The sequence below is a fragment of the Pundamilia nyererei genome, unplaced genomic scaffold, assembly GCF_000239375.1.
Source record: "Pundamilia nyererei isolate P.nyererei 1_Seehausen unplaced genomic scaffold, PunNye1.0 scaffold00057, whole genome shotgun sequence".
In the NCBI taxonomy this organism is placed as follows: Eukaryota; Metazoa; Chordata; class Actinopteri; order Cichliformes; family Cichlidae; genus Pundamilia; species Pundamilia nyererei.
In genome coordinates this window covers 1181924-1201503 of record NW_005187458.1, presented here as the reverse complement: position 1 = coordinate 1201503, position 19580 = coordinate 1181924, and the positions used below count along the sequence as shown (strand labels likewise).

Sequence of the window (19580 nt, the reverse complement as noted above, 5' to 3'; positions counted from 1 at the left end):
AAATTTTAAATTCATTCTTTATTTAAATACTGTATTTTTCAGACCATTAGGCGCACTGGATTAAGCGAAACAAAACAGTCAAACTTTAAAACTTTCAAAAAAGTCAAACTTTACTCAACTAATTCTTCTTGCTTCCTCCACTTCCGTTCCATTGATTCATTAATGATGAATTCTCTCGCAGCTGCTCTATTCCCGTGTTGTTGCAGTATATTAATGACTAACCTCGTATTGTGTATGGATTATCTCAGTTCTTCTTCTGACTGAAGTTTGGTCCATTTACAGCATCCTCCAATGCGATTGCATTTGTCCCCAACCATCAGGAACCCTCACGTTAAGTTTTATCGAGTGGAAAAAAGTTAGCGTTCATTCTCCAGCCAGAGATGGGCAGTAACGTGTTACAAGTAACGTTACTGTAATCCGATTACTTTTTCAAGTAATGAGTAAAGTAAGGGATTGTATTGCAAAAAAGGTAATTAGATTACTGTTACTTTCCTGTAAGCACGCTGCGTTACTAAAGCCATGATTTATTTATTTTTTTGCAAGAGTGTCTCATGAGAATGACGTAAATGAGTGCGACGTTCGTGGCAACAGCTGTGTGCAGGTCAACAATGGATAATATGACAAGTGCGGGAGAGAGTATGACCGTACAGCGTTTAAAGCGTGGAAGTACTGACCTTACTTTGAGTTTGATTCCGTAAAAAGTGATAAAAACATTAGCGTCCGCTGTTCACTGCATGTGAAGAAAACTTTTTACAGCGAAAAACACCCTAAACTTCAGAGCAAGCACAGAGTACGCTGCCACAGAATGGGAAACTCCCGGATCCTTCCACTGACCGTTGCGACACACCTGCACCAGGGCAAACCTCTGCCTGCCTCACTCCAGCTATACTGGTGAAAATAGAGCAACAGGACCGCTGAGTCTTTGACTTTCTTTATTTTCTGCTGTGTTTTACTCGCATCTATTTGAAAGAGTGAGTGTAAACACAAAAAACTATTTTATTTTATATGCTGGAATGTGCAAAAAGGTTTAAATGTTCAACAAATTTCTTCCAGTCAGAGAATGTTGCATATAATTAAATTTTTGCTTGATGCATAAAGTTAAAAGATTAAAACTAATAACACAAGTTTTAAAAACAGACTTTTTCATTTTACATTACATTTTACAAGCACACCATTGTTTTTCTTGTCATTACCAATAACTTTGATGTGCCACATGGCCCTCTTCCTACTGGGAAAAAAAACAAAAGTTGTATCCAAGATGGCCGACTTCTAAATGGCCACCATGGTCACCACCCATCTTGAGGAGTTTGCCACAAACAGGACTTTAATATCACCAACCATTCCCATTTTATTACGGTGTATCCCTATAAATGGCCCACCGTGTAGAATTGGGCTGAAAGATCTATTGCTTTATTACCTATTCAGGTTGTAAATCATGTTTTTAAAAAGTAACTAAGTAACTAATTATTTTTGTAATCAGTAATCAGTAAAGTAATGGGATTACTTTTGGGGGGAAGTAATCAGTAATTAGTTACTGATTACTTTTTTAAAGTAACTCGACCAACACTGCCTCCAGCTTCACTGTGTTTATGCTAACATAGCCGTGTCGCTACCAGGTACATCACGTAGCACATCATTATATACCAGCTAGTCCAACTTCAGTAACCCTACAAACGTCACTGCTTTTTAGTTTTCTGTCTTTGTTTATGTTGGAAGTGATTGCAGAGCTGTACGTTTTAATTTTTTCAGAAATCTCTCAGTCAGAACATGCTATATCATGTTTAGGTGGAAACTAGCGAGCTAACTTCCTGCTAACTTCTAACTCTGTTAAATTTAATAAATTGTGTTTTCATGGATGCCTGGATGTCAAACTTAATTGTTACACCTGGTAAAGCAGCAACGCTGATCATTTTATTAAAGATTTAGACGGTTTTTAACTCTCAGTGATGCCACAGTGTTTATTTGACTTTGGGACCTGAAGCGACGGAGTTTTGGACCCAGATACTCAGAGTCCTCGAGGCTCCTGACTACGGTAGCCGTAATGTTTCGACAATCCATCAAGCGGTCCGGTTTCGTAGCTTACCAAAGTCGTACTAAAACATTTTTGAGTGCCGTGTACCACATAAAATTGTTTCGAGGTCAGTAAGCACAAACACAATTCATACATAAGGTGCACTGTTGATTTTTGAGAAAGTTAAAGGATTTTAAGTGCGTCTTATAGTGCGGAAAATACGGTACAGTGAGATGGTCAGAAAAGCTAGAATCATATATTGTGGCACAGTGTACTCCATAAAGTTGACGTTTCAGTTGGCGACCTTCTGATTTTAATTTTCCCTTAAGTAGTACTCAGGACCTTGTTGTTCAAAAGAGCTACTGTTTTATATTCATGGTGCTATGTAAATCTATGTATTCATAACCATTGTATTTAAAAATTATATCGCCATTATGCCAACACACATGATGGTATCCTAAATTATTATGTAAGATCATACAGTTATACTTAGCACACACTGTTTTTACTGCAACATTTTTATTTTGTTCCAACACACACAGTAAAACTCTGTGACGGCGACCCAAGCTCGGGTTCATCCTTCAAACTGTAAGTGACACAATGCACAATAATGGCACCAATGACGTACGAGTTCGACTGGACACACACTAAGCAAGAAAGAACTGTAGAAGAGTTTCAGTGCTGAGCTTCACAAAACTGTCTGCAAGTTCTGTCAGTTTTTAAAAATCTTTTTTTGACAGTCATACCAAAGTGCATTTCCCAGACCCCAGATGCATCCTCCACGTCCACGTCACGCTTCTAAACGCTGAGGCTTAAGAAACGGCGCCGGCGAGAATTCAGCTCTGAGCTCAGAGAAAGATGATTCACATTTACAACAACTTTTAAAAAACAAACTTCTAAAGCAACATCTCCACAAGAATAACTTTGCAATGACGAGTAGAAACAGAATAGTTAAGCAGTAGTAGTAGTATGTACAGTACATCTGATATCTAAGAGTGACATGGAAACTATTTCAGATCGAGCGGCGACTGAACCGAAGTACCCAACCGTTGAGGATCTGAGACGGCTGACAGGCAAAGACTTCAGGTGTGGTAAGCACAAGGCCACAAAGATGAATCATTTCACAAGTGGCCAGTGGCCTTTTTAAACATTCATTAATTACTGAAATATTTGCACAAACTTAATGCAAGGTGTCGTCAAAATAAAAATCTGTACTTCAGCATTAAGTGAGAGTTACCTGGTTTAGTATTCATTATGGGAATAACTAGCAAAGCAATTTAAAAGCTTTGCTCGATGTGCCAAAATGTAATTATTATGGGAAAAAAACTAAAATTCAGTTTGGTATGAAATCAAATTGAATTTTGATTTCATTCATCTGAAATGCGCTCCACCTTTCCCACCATGTATGTTGCAGTACACTTTCTAAAATAACAATAAATTTTGATTGTAGACTGTAGGAAGTGCAGAGTTTGTGTTATACATTTTATAAGCTTGATGACATTTTTTTGCATTTTACCAAATCTTTTATTTGGATTGTTCAACCAGCTTTTGTGATTCATTCCAAAGTCATAGCTATCCCAAATGATTATACTCCCGTCCCCCAGAGTTGAGCTCTTATTTTGACGACACCCTGTATGTCCTGAATCGAGTGTAAAACTTTGGGTTCATTGAAGTCGACCACTCATCTGCTCAGTAGACATTCTCTACAATCATTGAGGAATGATGGAAATGTGAATATTCTTCTGCCCTTCATGTGAAATACTCAGTAGAAAGATGAACAATGAAAACTAAATCGCTGAATAGAATCTGATCTAACTAGCAGACACTGATGCTTCAATACTTTTCTGTACAGATCGAATTTGATGAGTCGGTCTCAGCCATTCGCAAACCGACACCAGGGGCCCAAAACCAGCAAAAACCTGAACTGTGGTGTTTTTTATTAAATGTCCGTGCTCACTGGTTTTCTTATAATGCCCGAAAAATCCTTTCAAAATGTGGCAAAAACAAAACCCAACAAAATGCATTTTAGTGAAATGCACATGTTTAAAATACTTTTAGTCTAATACATACTAGACTGTAGTATGTGACATGGTAAAAAGGTAGGAAATACTACATAAAATGTTAATGATTAAATTTTGGGTGTTTTACTCATTGAAAACACTGCAAAAAAATCTGTAATTAAATAGAAAAGCTTAGAGTTCAAAATGAATGAGAAAACAAACCGTTGTGAAGGAAGTTTCTTTTAAACTGTCAAAGATACTTACAGGATGCGTACATTCTGTTTTGTTGCACTACAAACGCTGGATCACACGTGACGTTCAGTGAAATGTACGCTAAACGTTTATCGGTGTAGTACTTCTTTATAGGAAGTCACCGTGGGCATGTATAAGAAAACCACTGACTGCATCGGGACATTGAAATGCAGATATTTTTGTAACTTATGTATTTATACTTTCTAGTCCAGATTCAAAGGTATAACTTGTAGTTGTGCAATAACTGACTGCACTTCTAGACGGTGAAAAATCAATTTATGTGGGACCCAGATGAGCTCTGCTGATATGCTGAGCAGATATGTTTCTGTGACTTCGGGCCAGTAACGGGGAAACTTGAGAGATTCTGTCTCCGATGTCCATGCTGTCGGATACGGTCCTTTTCCTCTGCCAGCCCGATCGGACAGTCCAAAGCTCTACAGTAGTCCTAACGTTAATCTACAGCTCCAAGCATGGTGACTGCGTGCTGATCGCCCACGGTGGGAAGCAGCAGCAAAATGCTTCCCTTCTTGTTCAGCAGCTCAGAGGCCTCAGTGCAAATACAAACTACAGCTCTACAACCACAGTCTCTAGCTTCTAAACTGGCCTCAAACACGCCGAGCGGCGACGGATGGCAGCGTGGGTACGGCGTTCCCCTCGACTCGTTTGTGCCCTCTTGTTGTACAGACCTAGCAAACATTCACACCGCTAGGGTTGATCATGATAAAGTTCGGATAGTGTTATGATGATGATATTTTTCTGCCGTAATTTGGAGCAGAAATCTGAAAAGTTCCTCATTTTTCACTTCTGAAGTTTGGCATATGCAGCCATGATGGAAAGATGACGTAAGTGTCTCCAAACATCCGATTTGTGCTCATCTTGGGTTCGCTCTTTAGTGAATGTTTGCTGGGTTCTTCCTGTGCAGCAGTCCTGGCAGTTAATCAGCGAGCTCGAGCCATTGGGGTTTTTAATTATCGACGTGTGCGGTAGGTGTGGCAGTGCGTAACGATGAAATCTACCGCCGCCGACTCCTACGCCCCAAAAAGCCAGGAAAGCTGCACCGTGCAAGACGACGGGCAAAGCAAAACCTGAACCTAAAACAAAGGTTTGAAGGGGAGGCCAGTGTGCTTGCTGGTTTTACAGCGACTCCTGAGATTAAAAACATAAATAAAAATGAAAAACCACTGACTCCGTTCCACCGACTCGTTGCCTCAACAGACGCAGCTTGTCAACGCTCCTCCGAGCCCACGTTGGTGTGAGTCAGTCCAGTTCAGAGGGCAGGGCTGTGGTTGAACATGTTGGTCAGTCAGTGAAGGCTCCTTAAGGCAAAACTCCATCCCATGCTTTAACACCAATTCAAAGAAAGAGACTGATAATAGTTTTCTCTCGCCCAGATGTTCTATGTTGTGTTTTTTTTTTGTTTTTGATACTGATGATGAAGCGAGTCTTCTTCTGCAGAGAATGGATGCCTGAAGCACAGGAGGTTGGGGTGTGTTCACAGCCTGCAAAACAAGCAGAAGGGTTTAAGCACAAAGGGAGGATTTAGTCTAAAACACAAAGACATTCGTTTGGATCAACAAGAAGATGATGGAGGCAGAGATAAATTCAATTTAAATTTAAGGTCAAACTTTTTATCACAGATTAGTTTCTGAGGTAGACAGCTATCAGACCATGGCATTTATATTTATACACTTAAAAAAAACTTTTCTTCATAACAGAGTTTAGGGTTGGCTTGACTCAGACCTGACAGGGTTCACTGAAATTAGTCCAAGATATTTAACCACTTCCTCTAGAAAGTTGTTGCTAATCATCATTGGTAGCAATGAAGATTAGCAGGGTTCTCTCCGGGTACTCCAGCTTCCACCCACAGTCCAAAGACATGTGACCTGACCAGGGTAAACCCCGCCTCTCGCCCTAGAATAGCTGGAAAAGGGTGTAGCCCCCGCGACAAAGATGAGGATGGATGGATGCTCTAAATCATTTTCTATACCGTGAATAACCATAACGCATGTCGCGAATCGGGATGAGCCCTGATACTTCGGGTTGGACTCACGTCTGGAGGTGTCCTCATTATGTCTTGCTGGCATTCTCGTAGATGACGTCCGAGGTGATGGACTGCTGCTTTTTCTTCTGCCACATTAGCATGACGCACTGATGGATGAACACGTACTGCTCCTGCAGACAACAAACACGTTTGAACTAATCGTCCACCCTTTGATACTCACAATCACAAATTCAGGTCATTGAGGACACATTGGCACAATCCGGTTGACGGTTTCTAAAGTGTGGACACTTAATGACTTCTTCAAGTAACTGTCTTATTTACACATGTATGTGTTGGTGTGATGTGCCAGTGTCTGACCTCAGTCTGAACCATCGACAGGCGATGCGATCGCATTTCCGACACCATGCCCAGGATGTCCACGTACTCATGCTCTCTGATGTGCTGCATCAGGCGATCCAGAGCGATGAAGGTCCCAGTCCTGCCGACTCCAGCACTGTCACACACAGGCGGCATCATTAGAAACCAAATCGCTGCTGTCGCTAGTCCACTAATGGACATCATAATGGCCATTACATCATCTCTCTAATTGCATTTTTATGGCTCAGACTGTCAGGAAACGAGTCGCCTTCCTGCTCTGAGAAAATCAAACCTGCAGAAATCAAACTCGGATAAATAAATTCACTCCGAGAAAGAATGAGGACATCTACCCACCCATCACTAATTCTTGGGACCTGGGTTTGGACCTGGGTTTGGTTTTTTACTTGATCCAATTCCATCGAGGATCCTAGAATCTTTGCAACCATCCAGAAAATCCAGCCCATGTTTGTAGAACCATTAATAGTGGCATATATTGTGCACTAATGTTTTATTTTGAAGACATTTGCGCATTGCTTCTCTGTTTAAATAATCAGACTGCACCACCACTGGGTACGCCGTTTCATTTTATTTCATTTAATGAGCAGGAATGACGAAAAGTTTCAATAATGGTGATTTATTTTAGATTTTCCATGTATCCACCAGAGGACGCTAACAGATGAGTCACAGCAAGACAAAATATCTGCAGATGTTTTTAAGGAGTGGCCTTACCTGCAGTGGACGATGATGGGGTCTTTGGTCCTGTTGGCCTGCTGGCGGACGATATGGACGAACTGCAGGATGCTCTCGATGGCATTTACCGTGGGGACGCCGTGATCCGGCCACGAGGTGTAGTTCAGGTGGAGGACGTCCTGACTCTCATCAGCCTGCAGGTGGCAGTAACAGTTCACGTTCGATAAATGCACTAACTGGAAGCTTTTGTCAGTAGCCGTTTGGAAATCAAAGAAACTCACATATCCAAGTCTGAACTTCCTGATGATCCACTCTGGAGACTCGCTTTCAGATAGCAACTCTACACTGACCTCACCGTACATCACAGGGTCCTCATTGAAGGGCCAGTAATGATCACACTTCACCTGAAAACAGGAAAGAAAATTACGGCCACAGTTAACAATGACCACCAGGGGGCAGAATTGTGCAACTTCTGTCATTTTACTTTATTTTTTTTAAAGAAATTTTCGTCTTCAGATTCCCCCCCAAACACAAAATATTTGTGTGTATGCATTTTCCCCTTATTTATACTAATTTAGAAATATGACATTAATAACTTCATTATGCAAATAAAAAACACAACATCTTATTTGTTTTTATTCTTCTAATTAAACAAGAATCATTTTCTGATCTGATGAAAGGTGAAGATGGTGATTCTGTGCTGAGCCATAGGTGGATATGTGTAATGTGACTGTCTGTTGATTGTGTTAATCACATTACTCGTGCTCAGTCTGAATAAAACACCAATAAATAAACACCAAAAAATCTGAATCCTTCGAAAACCATTTTTAGGAAGTATTTGCTACTACAATTTTTCTTCAAAACATTATTTATTAATCAAACTTTTAATACTTATTCTAATGAGTCATCTTTACGTGTCTGTCTATTTTTACGTGTCTGTTATTTTTTTGATTTAAGTATAAAATTTAAAGCGGCTTGAAACCTCCAGATTTTCCACTTACAAAGAGTTAAACTGATTAAACATAAAGTCTCACCCGGCGCCGTTCACTGCACTGTGTGAGCATGACGATGATCGGGGATTTTTGCTGCAAAACCATCTTCCAGAAGTCATTGCGGGTCTCAGGCAGCGGACCCTGCGTGGCGATGTACTCTTTATTGTGTCTGTAGCCCTGGAATCCAAACACAAGCACAGCTTTACAGAAGAAAAAAGTAATTCATGCAAAACATGGACTATAAAAGAGATGAAAAACAAATGGATGCTAATTCCTCACATTTGTGTTGTGGATGTACTCACGGGTATGTAATTGGCGTTGATGTAGTCTGAACCTTCGTCATTGTGCATCGAGATCAGCTTCACCCGACTGAAGTCATCTTAGAGCAGATTTTCTCTCGTTAGTCCCAAGATAAACTACAGGTCGTCACCAAACAGTAAAACTTGCCCTCGTACTCCGAGGAACACAAACGCTCACGTGACTTTAGAATCAGAAAAAATGAAAGCTCTCCATTTCTATAAAGGCACTTAATAATGGCATCTTCACTGTAGTGGTGTGCGCTGGTTTCAGAATACAACTCTGACGAGCTGGATTTTTAAGTCAGAGAAAAAGCACCGCGAGGCTCCATTTTACACATTTATTACAGACCGTCTAATGAAAGTAAATTTTCTCTGGGCAATAAATCAGTAAAAGTGGAGGCTCACGGTTGATTTTATGGTTTCCCCATGATCAGCGGGTTGCTTTCAGTCCGGCCCCGCCTTCCTCTTTGTTCTGATGATCTTGTGTATTTTTTTTATCTAGATATTTAAATCTAGATATATACATGTTAGTGCAGACTCACAGGGGAGGATGTTGGTGTATCTGTTCTTGGGCCTGTTGATGGGAAGGTCAGCAGCATCATGGGAAAGATCCAAACCGATGCTCTTTAGATCCTGGAAAAAAAAAACATCAGTACTAAAATTAAGGATGAGGATCATTTAAATCTGAGTCAGATTTTCAAATTAAAATGCTCTTAAAAAGCTCCGAGGTTATGTGAGATGTAAAATGGACCCAGGGGTCTTCTCCTCATTTCCTGTTCCTGTGCTGGATGTTCATATTAAAAATGACCAGAGTGTCTAATAATCAGCTCAGTGCATGTACACAAATCCCTGCAGCCTGTTCTAACTGTTATCACAGTTTTTCCTACTCTTGGAACTGTATGATGTAAGAGAGGGTAGACAGAAGCCCCACCCACCTCCTGTTCAAGTTCAAAACAAGTGATTTGACATGTTTCTGTTTGTGAGTGTTAGAAGAAAGCTGGTTTAAATGAAGAGGAGCTAAAACGGGTTGTTTCAAAGAGCGACTGAACTGAATCTTGGCATCAGATAAAGAAGGATTATTCTGAAGTGTGAATCATGCATAGCTGCTTGAACAGTCAACAGTAAAAAATGCAGGTGGAAATAAGGGGAATGGATCCACTTTGAATAAATGTATAATACTGGGTGTATCAAAAGTTAATCAGATTTTAAAACGCTGTATTTTTTAAGGAATTCAAAAATTTAAAATACCTGGATGAATATAAAGTTTTACATAGAAAACTTTATATAATGTCTGCATGTGTCTCCCTTCAAATGAGTGGCACGCGTCCATACGACAGGAAAACCCATCCCATGCTCTTGCGAGCACGTCTGCAGCCACCACTGTTGCCATGCTACCTACCAGCACGAATCTGCTCTAACAGGACATGTTTTGATTGTTACTTGTGAACGGCTGTGGAATAAAGCACCCTAAAATCAGATGACACACCCACTATGCAGAAAAAGGTTTAAGCCTCACTGCAGTTTGAGTGCTAGAGGAACATTTTTAAAAATTTGATTTCATTTTCAGTTTTAGTTTTTTGTGCTTCAGTTTAGACCGTATTTATTTACGTAAAGAAAAACACAAAATCAGGCGCCACATGATAATTAAGCATCTCGCTGTTTTCCCAAGTAAGGGGAAGTGTCGCCCAACACCCTTGAAAGGCACACCCATGCATCTGAATAAATATATAACTAAAAGACATATTTCATTTAAATTGTAAACATTTAAATGTTATGTGTGAACTGATGAAATATGTAAGATCCTGCTCACTTGCTAACGTCAGGCGATGTATTAGAGCAGCATTCACTCCTGCTGATCTAAATCAGACTTTATTTGCAGACTTTATTTCATCACTCACTAGCCTAGAAGCTTATCAAGGTCATTTTGGGACATTTATTCACTTCCTCTTTTGGTTTTTCCTACAGAAACGTCACCAGAACCAAAGTTAAATGATATAAAAAACACAGAGGGTTTCAGATGCTTCCCTCTGCTTCTCAGAACAAACGTCAGGCCTGTTGGTCTCAGAAGACGTGATTAAAGTTGTACCTCGAACTGCAAGGAGAACTTGTAGGCAGAGTCCTTGCTCATGTCTTTGAAGAAGGCCTCAAAGTCATCCAGCTGCACAGGGCTGAAAGCACAAAAAAACCACTATTAAATGGCTGACACCCACCACCGTCTTTACATTTCGCTTTTAATCTCACCGATAACGAAAGCTCCAAGTCCTATACGGGCAGATGTTTGCTGCACAAAACCTTTAATGAGCTCTAATGTTGGACCTGAAGATCTCTTCACCCCAAACAACCTGCAGTTGGTTCTATGAAACCCTCAGGCTTGTATATTCAGTTCACCTCAGCAACATTTCTTTAGCTCACACTGCAGCAGTGTAGAAGCCTTGATGCTGTCAGCTCATTTATCCATGCGCCTCACTGGCCAGCTTGCCCTGTGCAAGTCATATTTTCAGCTATCACAAGAGAATAACCAGCGCCTGATTCAGAGTAGCTAAGCTACAGCTAGCTTGCTAATGTCAGTTTTTTAAACTGGAAAATTTTAAATTAAGTAAGTTTAAATAAATTAGTCAAGAAAAATAAAGAACAAACTGCTGTAATACAATCCAATTGCCCTGAATGATAGATGGGCCTATGTCTATACAGCACCAGCTCACAGGTAGGCAGGTAAGTAGGTAGAAAGAAAGAGAAATAGGTAGGAACATAAATAGGTAGGCAGGTAGAAAGTAGGAAGGACATAGCCAAGAGGACAGTTAGGCAAGATGGGACAGAAGAAGGCAGGTAGGTAGATAGTAGGGGTGCAACGATATTCGTATCGATATTGAACCGTTCGATACAGTGCTTTCGGTTCGGTACGCATATGTATCGAACAGTACAACATTTGTAATTTATTTTATCAATTTTCCTTCTGACGATGCTGTCTGTGTTGAGCGCTCAGTGAATCTGTGTTCGACTACTCCGCCTAGGCTGCACTGTCCAGCGCAGATCCACTGAGCGCTCAACACAGACAGCATAGTCAGAAGGAAGAGCGCAGGGCAAGCTAGCGAGACAGAAGTTAAGCTCTCCTTGCAACAGGCAAATTGAACCTCATTCAGATCTGGCGTTTGGAATTATTTTGGTTTTCATGTGACGTATGACCCTGAAGGTAAGCGAGTCATGGACTAAAGTAAAACAGTATGTTGGATGTGCCATGCAATGGTCAATTACATTGGTGTGAACTAGTGTGTTAGCGCAGTTAGCTCGTTAACGTGTTGGCCGTCTAGCCCCATGCACGGAGCGATCGGCGGTAGCTCGTTAACGGAGATTTGCCGTGTTGTGGCGTTAAGGTCATTTCAATGAGATTAACCTGAAAGCACTAGTGGGAACACAACGAATATGACTGCACATTTACGCCGACATCATCCTAGTGCAAAGACAAGTGGAAGCAGACAAAAAAAAGCAAGCATGCTACTAACTTTAGCCGAGTCATTTAGACAGCTGTTAGCACATGATTCTCCTTATGCTGCTGAGAATATAGCCCAGAAGAAGCGGATAGTATAGCTTTTATTTTGGAAAGAGACATTTCTCTGTAATAAACTCTCTTTTCCAAAGATGAGTGATTCCTCAATCAGATACAGGGCCCGCAATATCGCTAGCCCGACGTCCTGGGGCTAGCGATTTTTTTCAGTCGGGCTACCAAAATCTATCTCTTCCCTGCCCGTCGGGCTATTGTAGGAAAAATATATGTCAATGCTTTTGCATTCTTTCGGAAATGTAGCTGGGTAATTATGTCATTGGCATCGGTGAGCCACTGTCAATATGTGACATATTGAAGTCGCGTTTGAATTTGCGCTTGTTTTTTTGCTTTCACTTTGCAATCGTGCGAACTGTGTATAGAGAGCGACAGCACTGATCTGTGAGTGATGATAATTTGTGCACCAATTCCTCTGACATCGTCTTATTAATCGTTAGCTTACTATGCAAACATGACAAGTGAAATCTCCCGCAGCTTAAACATGTGAGAGGTTGATCGCGCAGAGAATCGCTGAGCTTATGTGAGTGAGCGTGTAAAAGCATTTCAGTTCTGCTGAGCCAAATAAGACAGGTCAGGGTGAAGAAGTGACAGCCAAAGAAAAGCTTACCACAAAACGGAGAAGTTATGACAAATCAGACTATAAGGCAAAAAGAAAGTGCAGCTTTATGGTTTCATGGACAAAAGAATTTCTGTGGCTGCAATATGATGAGCTAAATAACCAGGGCTGCACATAAGTGGTCCGCAGGTGCGCATTCGCTGTCAAAATAAAAAACACGCACAAGGGTTAGGGTTAAATTTAAAAACTGTACTTTTGAGTTAAAATATATATTTATAATTTTAATAAATGACAAATTAAAAAGGGATGAACTTTTTTTTTGTATCAAAAAAAATCACGAACCGTGACACCAAAGTATCGAACCGAACCGAACCATGAATTTTGTGTATCGTTGCACCCCTAGTAGATAGGAAGATGAGAAGAAACGTAGAGAGGTATACGTGGAGGTAGGAAGGAAAGGTAGAAAGATAATGAAGATAAAAGGGAGGTAGGCAGGCAGATAGATGTAATTAAGGAGAGAGTTAGGTAGGCAGTAAGGGAATAACAGGGATTTGGGGAGGGAAAGGGTAACATAGGTAGGTAGAAAGGAAGGGAGTCAGGAAGGTAGGCATATAGTAAGGCAGGAAGATGGGTAGGGAGGTAATTAGGTAGGTAGGTAGATAGGTACTAGGAAGGTGGTTAAGAAGATAGGTGGATAGATGGCAGTTTGAAGAAAGTTGGACAGTATCAGAAACGTCAGGCTTCAGACTTCTTTTACATTTGTTGATCACCAAAAACTTTGCATTGGTTCTTAAAACACTGTTACAGGTAACCAGCATAAACAGGTAATTAACACATAGGTACTACAATGCACAGGGAACACTTACTCCATAGTAATAATAAGATGGAGCAAAAATGTATCTGTTGCCACCTAAAGGTCGAAGTTCTTGCAATGCATTAATGAGTTCATCACTAAGGTAAAGCATGAGCAATTTCATGCACCTGAAATAATTTATTAACAAACCTTTCAACACCCACAAAAGTCAGAAATCCCTCTGAGTACACAGTTAATGTTGGTTCAATTTCTCAGGAGACTGCTGGATAAAACTGTTTTCTGGCTGAAGGATGGTATTAGTGGTGAACACACGCACACACACACACAGAAAGATGAAGCCCACAGGCTGAAAGCTGCATGCAGTCGTCGTTACCTTGTTAGCTTCCGTTTCTTTAAAGCAGTCTTGCTCCTATAAAATACAAACATGTCAAGTCCTTGTGATGATTTCTGACCCCTCCTTCATTCACATCATTAGCTCATGTTGGGCTTTGACCGATGCAGGTTTTTACCCCTTAATGTAGCATCTCCCCCTGCTGTGTGGTTTGTTTTCAGTTCGTTTGTAAATTGCTCATTAAACCCAAAAAGCTCCAGCAGAACAAACACGATCCAGAGGTTCAGTTCAAGGACTCCAATTAGCTGAGGTGAAGCCTAGCAGACAGCTAGCTGCTACACCTTCCTGTGTTTCCATATACCTGACAATCAAAGAGGCCACACCCCTAATAATAGAAATTTTAAGCCATATTACAATTTAAACATGTGGGTTATAACAACATATAAAATTTCACCCCTAACAGTTTCATATTTGTCTCTGACTCCTGATATGTGCCCCACTTAAACTGTTAAAATCTTCTTCAATATGTAATAAGTATGTAATAAGTTTGTTTTTGTTTTTTTGTTTTTTTTTGTAATAAGTTTAATACAGTTGTTATGAAGGGGAAATCACCTATAGAGATGAAAACAGTTTGTGTATAAGGCTGTAAGCATGTTTGTTTCTGCTGTAAAGTTTTAACACGGGAGTCTAAAAAGTTGATTCTGCTCATGTGGATGTAGCGTAGTTTCTTGATGATAAATATCCAAATTGTCATGACCATTGATCAACAACCACTGATCAAAGACCTTTGATCAATGACAACTGATCAATGGCCATCAGTAACAATCACAGTATTGTAAGATGGTGACAGATGTACCCTTAGGCCCCGTCTTCAATTCAGAGATATTCTTTCCCTTTTCATGTAAATGGCCTCCTTGACGCCGCGCTCACACCAGCGTTCCTCCCTGTCCAGGATGTTACATCCTCATCATTGAAACAGTGTCCACTGGCCTGTAGGCGTAAACAGACTGTGAAGTCCTGCTTGATGAGGTAGCTCTTCTGTGTCGTGCCATCCGCTTCGCCAGAGGTTGTTTGTTTCCCTCAAGTATAAATCACAGCAATCCTCCTGGGAGTTAACAGGGTACACTATATTACACTGTTTGTGCCAGGGGACCTAATTTTTGGCGCAGTGTGTTCAGAGTAAAATGCGTGTCGACTGTTCCAATACTCCTGACACATAAGGGATCGCTAAGGGTTTTTGACTAGGCAGCAGTTGTTCTTCTCTCCTGGATCGCCTGGAGCTTTCGCTCACCATGTTAGAATTCTGTGATTGCAGCCTCTGCTAGAGATGAGAGGAACTGGAGGTTTTCAGTGTTTGTGCCTATTTGCGCCCCAGAGGCTGAAGGTTCAGACTTTAGTTCCACAGTTAAGAGTCATGGGCAGGTAGAATATTCTATTTAAAGCATTTCCTGTATACATTTCTTGAATTATCGTTCTGTGGTTATTAATAAATAAATAAATAAATAAATGGTCTATTTTAGATCAAATTTGTGAACTGCCACAATGCTTAAAATATTAAGACATTTGATACTGTAAAACACCAAATATCTTTCTTAAAAAGTATTTAAATGTTATCAATAATCACTTCATTTTTACTGACAAAAATTAGAAATATTATTTCTTTTTTGGGCCTTTTTTGATAGAAGCAGTGAAGAGTGACAGGAAAGCGGCAGGAGAGAGAGAGGGGAACACATGCAGCAAAGGGCCACAGGTTGGATTCTATTTTATTCTAGACTAGATCTCACATTTCATTTTTTGGCGTGAACAAAATTTCCAGGTTATGATGAATGAGCAAATATAATTTCCTCTTTCAGTATTAGTTTTTTTTTTTATGATGCACCATGGCAACAATAAAATATTTCACTAGCTGGGCCCACGTCCTCATTTTAGATTTGACAGTGTTTTAGTGGGTAAAAATGAATGCTTTGACATGAATTGAGCTGCGGTTTGGGGAAAGCCTCGAAGGGGACTGGCGATGGCTCCCAGGCCTGGCAGATGCCCATGTACTAAATAGAAATGAAGAAGTTAAAGAACTGAGAACAAGAAGGGAGGGAGGGTGGGGCACGTAAACCAGAATGAACAGCTTGCAGAACTGGGGGAACCTATATAGATGACAACCGGAAGGAGCATGTTTGGAGGCTTGGTCCTGGTCCTGAAATTCCGATGGATAATTTCCAACTAAACTGTACATTAATTATTCCAGTCACTTACTGAATTGCATAAAAGCACCAAGTCATTTTGTTTTGGATTTAGTCCCAGATAAAATGATGGGTTGTAGTTTTTAGACATTTTTGCCTAACTGAAATCTTATTGAGGTTCCTATTCTGTCATATATCTACGCAATAATAAAAGGACTAGGGTTATGGTTATGGTCTATCTTCAGTAAGATAGATTCACACAAATCACTTTTGCATATAACGCCAGTACCGAACCCAAGCATCGGTCCAACCCAACAAAGCAGAACTTCAAAATAAGTCGACCCATCAAAGCAAGACAATGTCATGCTCACAAGTATCGTCTTCATCTAGATCTGCTACCTGCTTAATGCTACAGTCACACTAAGGAAAACAAACCATGGCACAACCTTAATTACTGCAAAAGTGTGCAATGAACTTGCCTTGCCTCTGAAATAATTTTTGAATTTGCTTTGGAAATTTGCTTTGGAAAAAAGGGACCACGTCTGCAACCATTCAGTCAGTTGCTGGCTTCAAAGTGTCAACACAGCATTAAAACAACAAAAAGATGGAGTCAGTCTGCTACCAGTTTACAATTACATTGGGTCAAGTTGGCAATAACATGCAAGCTGTCTGTGATAATACGGCAATTAACTGGGATACATTTGCTTAAATTACAAATCTGTTGCAATCAACAAACACAGAAAGTAAAACAAACACATTCATCTCATAGATTTAAAAATAACACAAATAACACAGCAGTTTACCTGTACACACAAGCTTGCTTTTCTGTAGGAATATAATCAGATTATAATCAGCTGGCAACCAACTGAGTTGAGGTCCTTATTACAAAGTGATGGATTGTAGATGAATTGCAATTATCAGTGCAGATTGACTCAGACTTCAGTATATTGGCAATCTGTCTGCATTTATACATTATCAAGATCTTATTTGTCAATCTTCTCCAATTTTTTTGAGAGTGATTGCAGTCAGTCCGAGTTGGAATACGACCGTTTCAAGACAGGTTGCTCCCTGCCAGGCGACCTGTACAGTCATCTTGTGATTGCCCAGATTAAAGGTGTTACACAGTTAACCTCTGGATTACACAGGAGATCAAGGAGGTTGCCGTCCTATTTTCACCCTAGTGTGACTGAGCCATTAAGTTTCTCCACAATCATGCATCTTCTGTAATTTTTGCTCTTCATACTTCTGTATCTACATTCAACCATTTAACACAAATTGTGTTAAATTGGGCCAAATTTCCCCCTGAATCACTCATGATGTCCTGAAAGTTCCTTGGTTTACAACCAAGTTTTCAAACATCAAGTGGGAGGAAATCTGGAGATGCTAAAACACAATCCGCTAGTTCATCTTGATCCATCAACATGCACATCACATCTACAATCTATGAGAGAACAGAAATCACAACTGAGTAACAAAGAGACTTCTAAAGAGAAAGTCCACAAAGAGAGAGACAGGGAGCATGCAGACACCAAAGCCGGAGTTAGCATCGAGAGTTCGCTTCATGCTGAAGTACATCCAACATGTTAGTAGAAATACACTCAATGTGACTTTGAAGGTGTAACCACAGACACAGCATTGCAAGACAAAGTTTAACATGTCAGAAATTACATCTGACTACCTATTTATGTCGGGAGTTCCCTGTAGTTTCAAAATGAAGTGTCAAAATGCTAAAGAAAAGTCTGGTGATGTTTTATATATTAAGTTTGATATATTTTGGTTCTTGTCAACAAACAGTCACATGTCCAATCCAACACTGAGTTTTGTCTCCTGCTAGCAACTAACACTAAAGAAAACATTACAAATAAAAATAATTTATAACACAAAAAAACCTAAAGGGTTCCAAAATGGATCCCTGAGGAACACCAGATTTCATATTCACAGAAGCAGAATTGCAAGTGATCTATTTATACATCTAAAGATAATATTTTCTTCTTGTTTTTTTTCCTTTTATTTGACTGTTTTATTTGATATTTATCTACATATAAACATGAATTAGTAAACATGAATAGTAAGAAATCCCAGCTGATTATACTAGATAACTTAAAAATCATCACATTTGTTTTTTGGTTTAGTCCCAAATAAATTGATGAGTTAGAATTTTTGTGTGCATTAAGTGTAACATAATGCTATAAACACACACCCAAAATTGTATTCAAATTTGAGGACTAAAGGCCATGCATAAATAAAACAGTAAATCCCTGGTGACAGAAAAATAGATCTTGGGTGCACTTGTAACATAAACTATGTATTGTGCTGAATTGAGGTAGCGGTTCTTACACAATAAGTACCAAACTGAATATCCTGAAGCTTGGTGGCGACGTGGAGCATGGATTATTGAAGAAACCTGTTACATTTTGGTTTTAATTCACTTTAAACTTGCAAAAGAAGACAATGGCTTTGCAATTAGGCTACTTCATTCAGTCATATTAAATGAGTGTGTCCTGGAAAAACAACACAGGCCTTGAAATGAACCCTTGTGAAAAACTAGATTCACTATCTAATCTAAGTAAATTTGCTAGAATTAGAGAACCATCACAGGACATTTTCAGCCACACCATCCCTATGCAGGCGTGCTATGCAATGAAGGCACTAGTTTCTTAAAAGATAAATGAGTGTATTTTGGCTATAGAAGCATGGATAAAACTCAGGGAGGAGCTCAAGGTGGTTGGATAGGTCTATTAATGTTGTACTTTTAAACAGGACATGGCTATTTGTTTTCTACCAACCACCAAAACAGTCACTGCACTACTTTAACTCTGTGGTTATTATTTTAAACTTGATGAAGTGGTTATTTTAACCCAAACCACAATGTTTCCCTATTGAAATGCACCAAAACACCTATAGCCAATCAGAAGTTATTTCACTGCTACAAAGAAGGATCAAAGCTTTTGACCCATTAATCTCTCACTTCTCTTGTTTTATGTGGACCACTGTTGACGAATGAAAAGGACTGTTTTGTTGGCAATAGTTTGGTTTTCTTTGTAATTGATATTAAAAAAAAATATTGACCTAAAAATAGAAAATATGAATGATGTAAACCCTGAGGTACATCACACTGACAAATGGATTGTTGTTTTACTCCATACAAAACACCACCAGACTTATTTGTGAACTCTGGATCCAGAGGTGATCCGTGACTCCTCACTTTGGTTAATTTTGAGAGTAAAACAGTGTCTCTGATCAATACTGTCGGCTGTGGCTCTGCTTAGACATGCCCCTGAAGTGCAGTGTTTTTGGCCAGCAAGTGCTTACTTACCAAGGATTAATATAAAAAGCCAAAAGATAGTCAGTCCAAAGGCAGGATGGCAGTAGGGTAAGGAAGGCAAAGAGACTTCTTCGCCTGAAGGGGGTTCAAATAAAAACAAGAATAAAAAAAAAAAAAAAAAAAAAAACAGACAAGAGGGGGGTGATAGGTTGGGGACAGCACAACACAAAGACATGGAAAAGAGGCACAGAGCGTCAAGAGCTTCACATTAGTGC

At 39.8% G+C, this 19580-nt stretch overlaps 1 protein-coding gene across 3 annotated transcripts in view; it reads right to left on the bottom strand.

Moving 5' to 3' along the window:
* Positions 1-4211: 4211 nt before the first annotated feature.
* Positions 4212-19580, bottom strand: part of ptpro (protein tyrosine phosphatase receptor type O) — a 41339-nt gene continuing 25970 nt past the window's right edge. Inside the window, exons 17-27 of one of the 3 annotated variants that reach the window (XM_005734178.1) lie at positions 19357-19440; positions 13906-13941; positions 10690-10771; positions 9146-9236; positions 8607-8683; positions 8347-8481; positions 7594-7716; positions 7352-7506; positions 6623-6758; positions 6314-6435; positions 4212-5762 (exon numbers count right to left, since the gene is read on the bottom strand). In XM_005734178.1, the coding sequence (XP_005734235.1) occupies positions 6331-6435; positions 6623-6758; positions 7352-7506; positions 7594-7716; positions 8347-8481; positions 8607-8683; positions 9146-9236; positions 10690-10771; positions 13906-13941; positions 19357-19440 (1024 nt within the window). In that variant the 3' untranslated portion in view covers positions 4212-5762; positions 6314-6330. The remainder of the gene's footprint in view (positions 5763-6313; positions 6436-6622; positions 6759-7351; positions 7507-7593; positions 7717-8346; positions 8482-8606; positions 8684-9145; positions 9237-10689; positions 10772-13905; positions 13942-19356; positions 19441-19580) is intronic. The other 2 variants (XM_005734179.1, XM_005734180.1) reach the window with 2 other exon arrangements.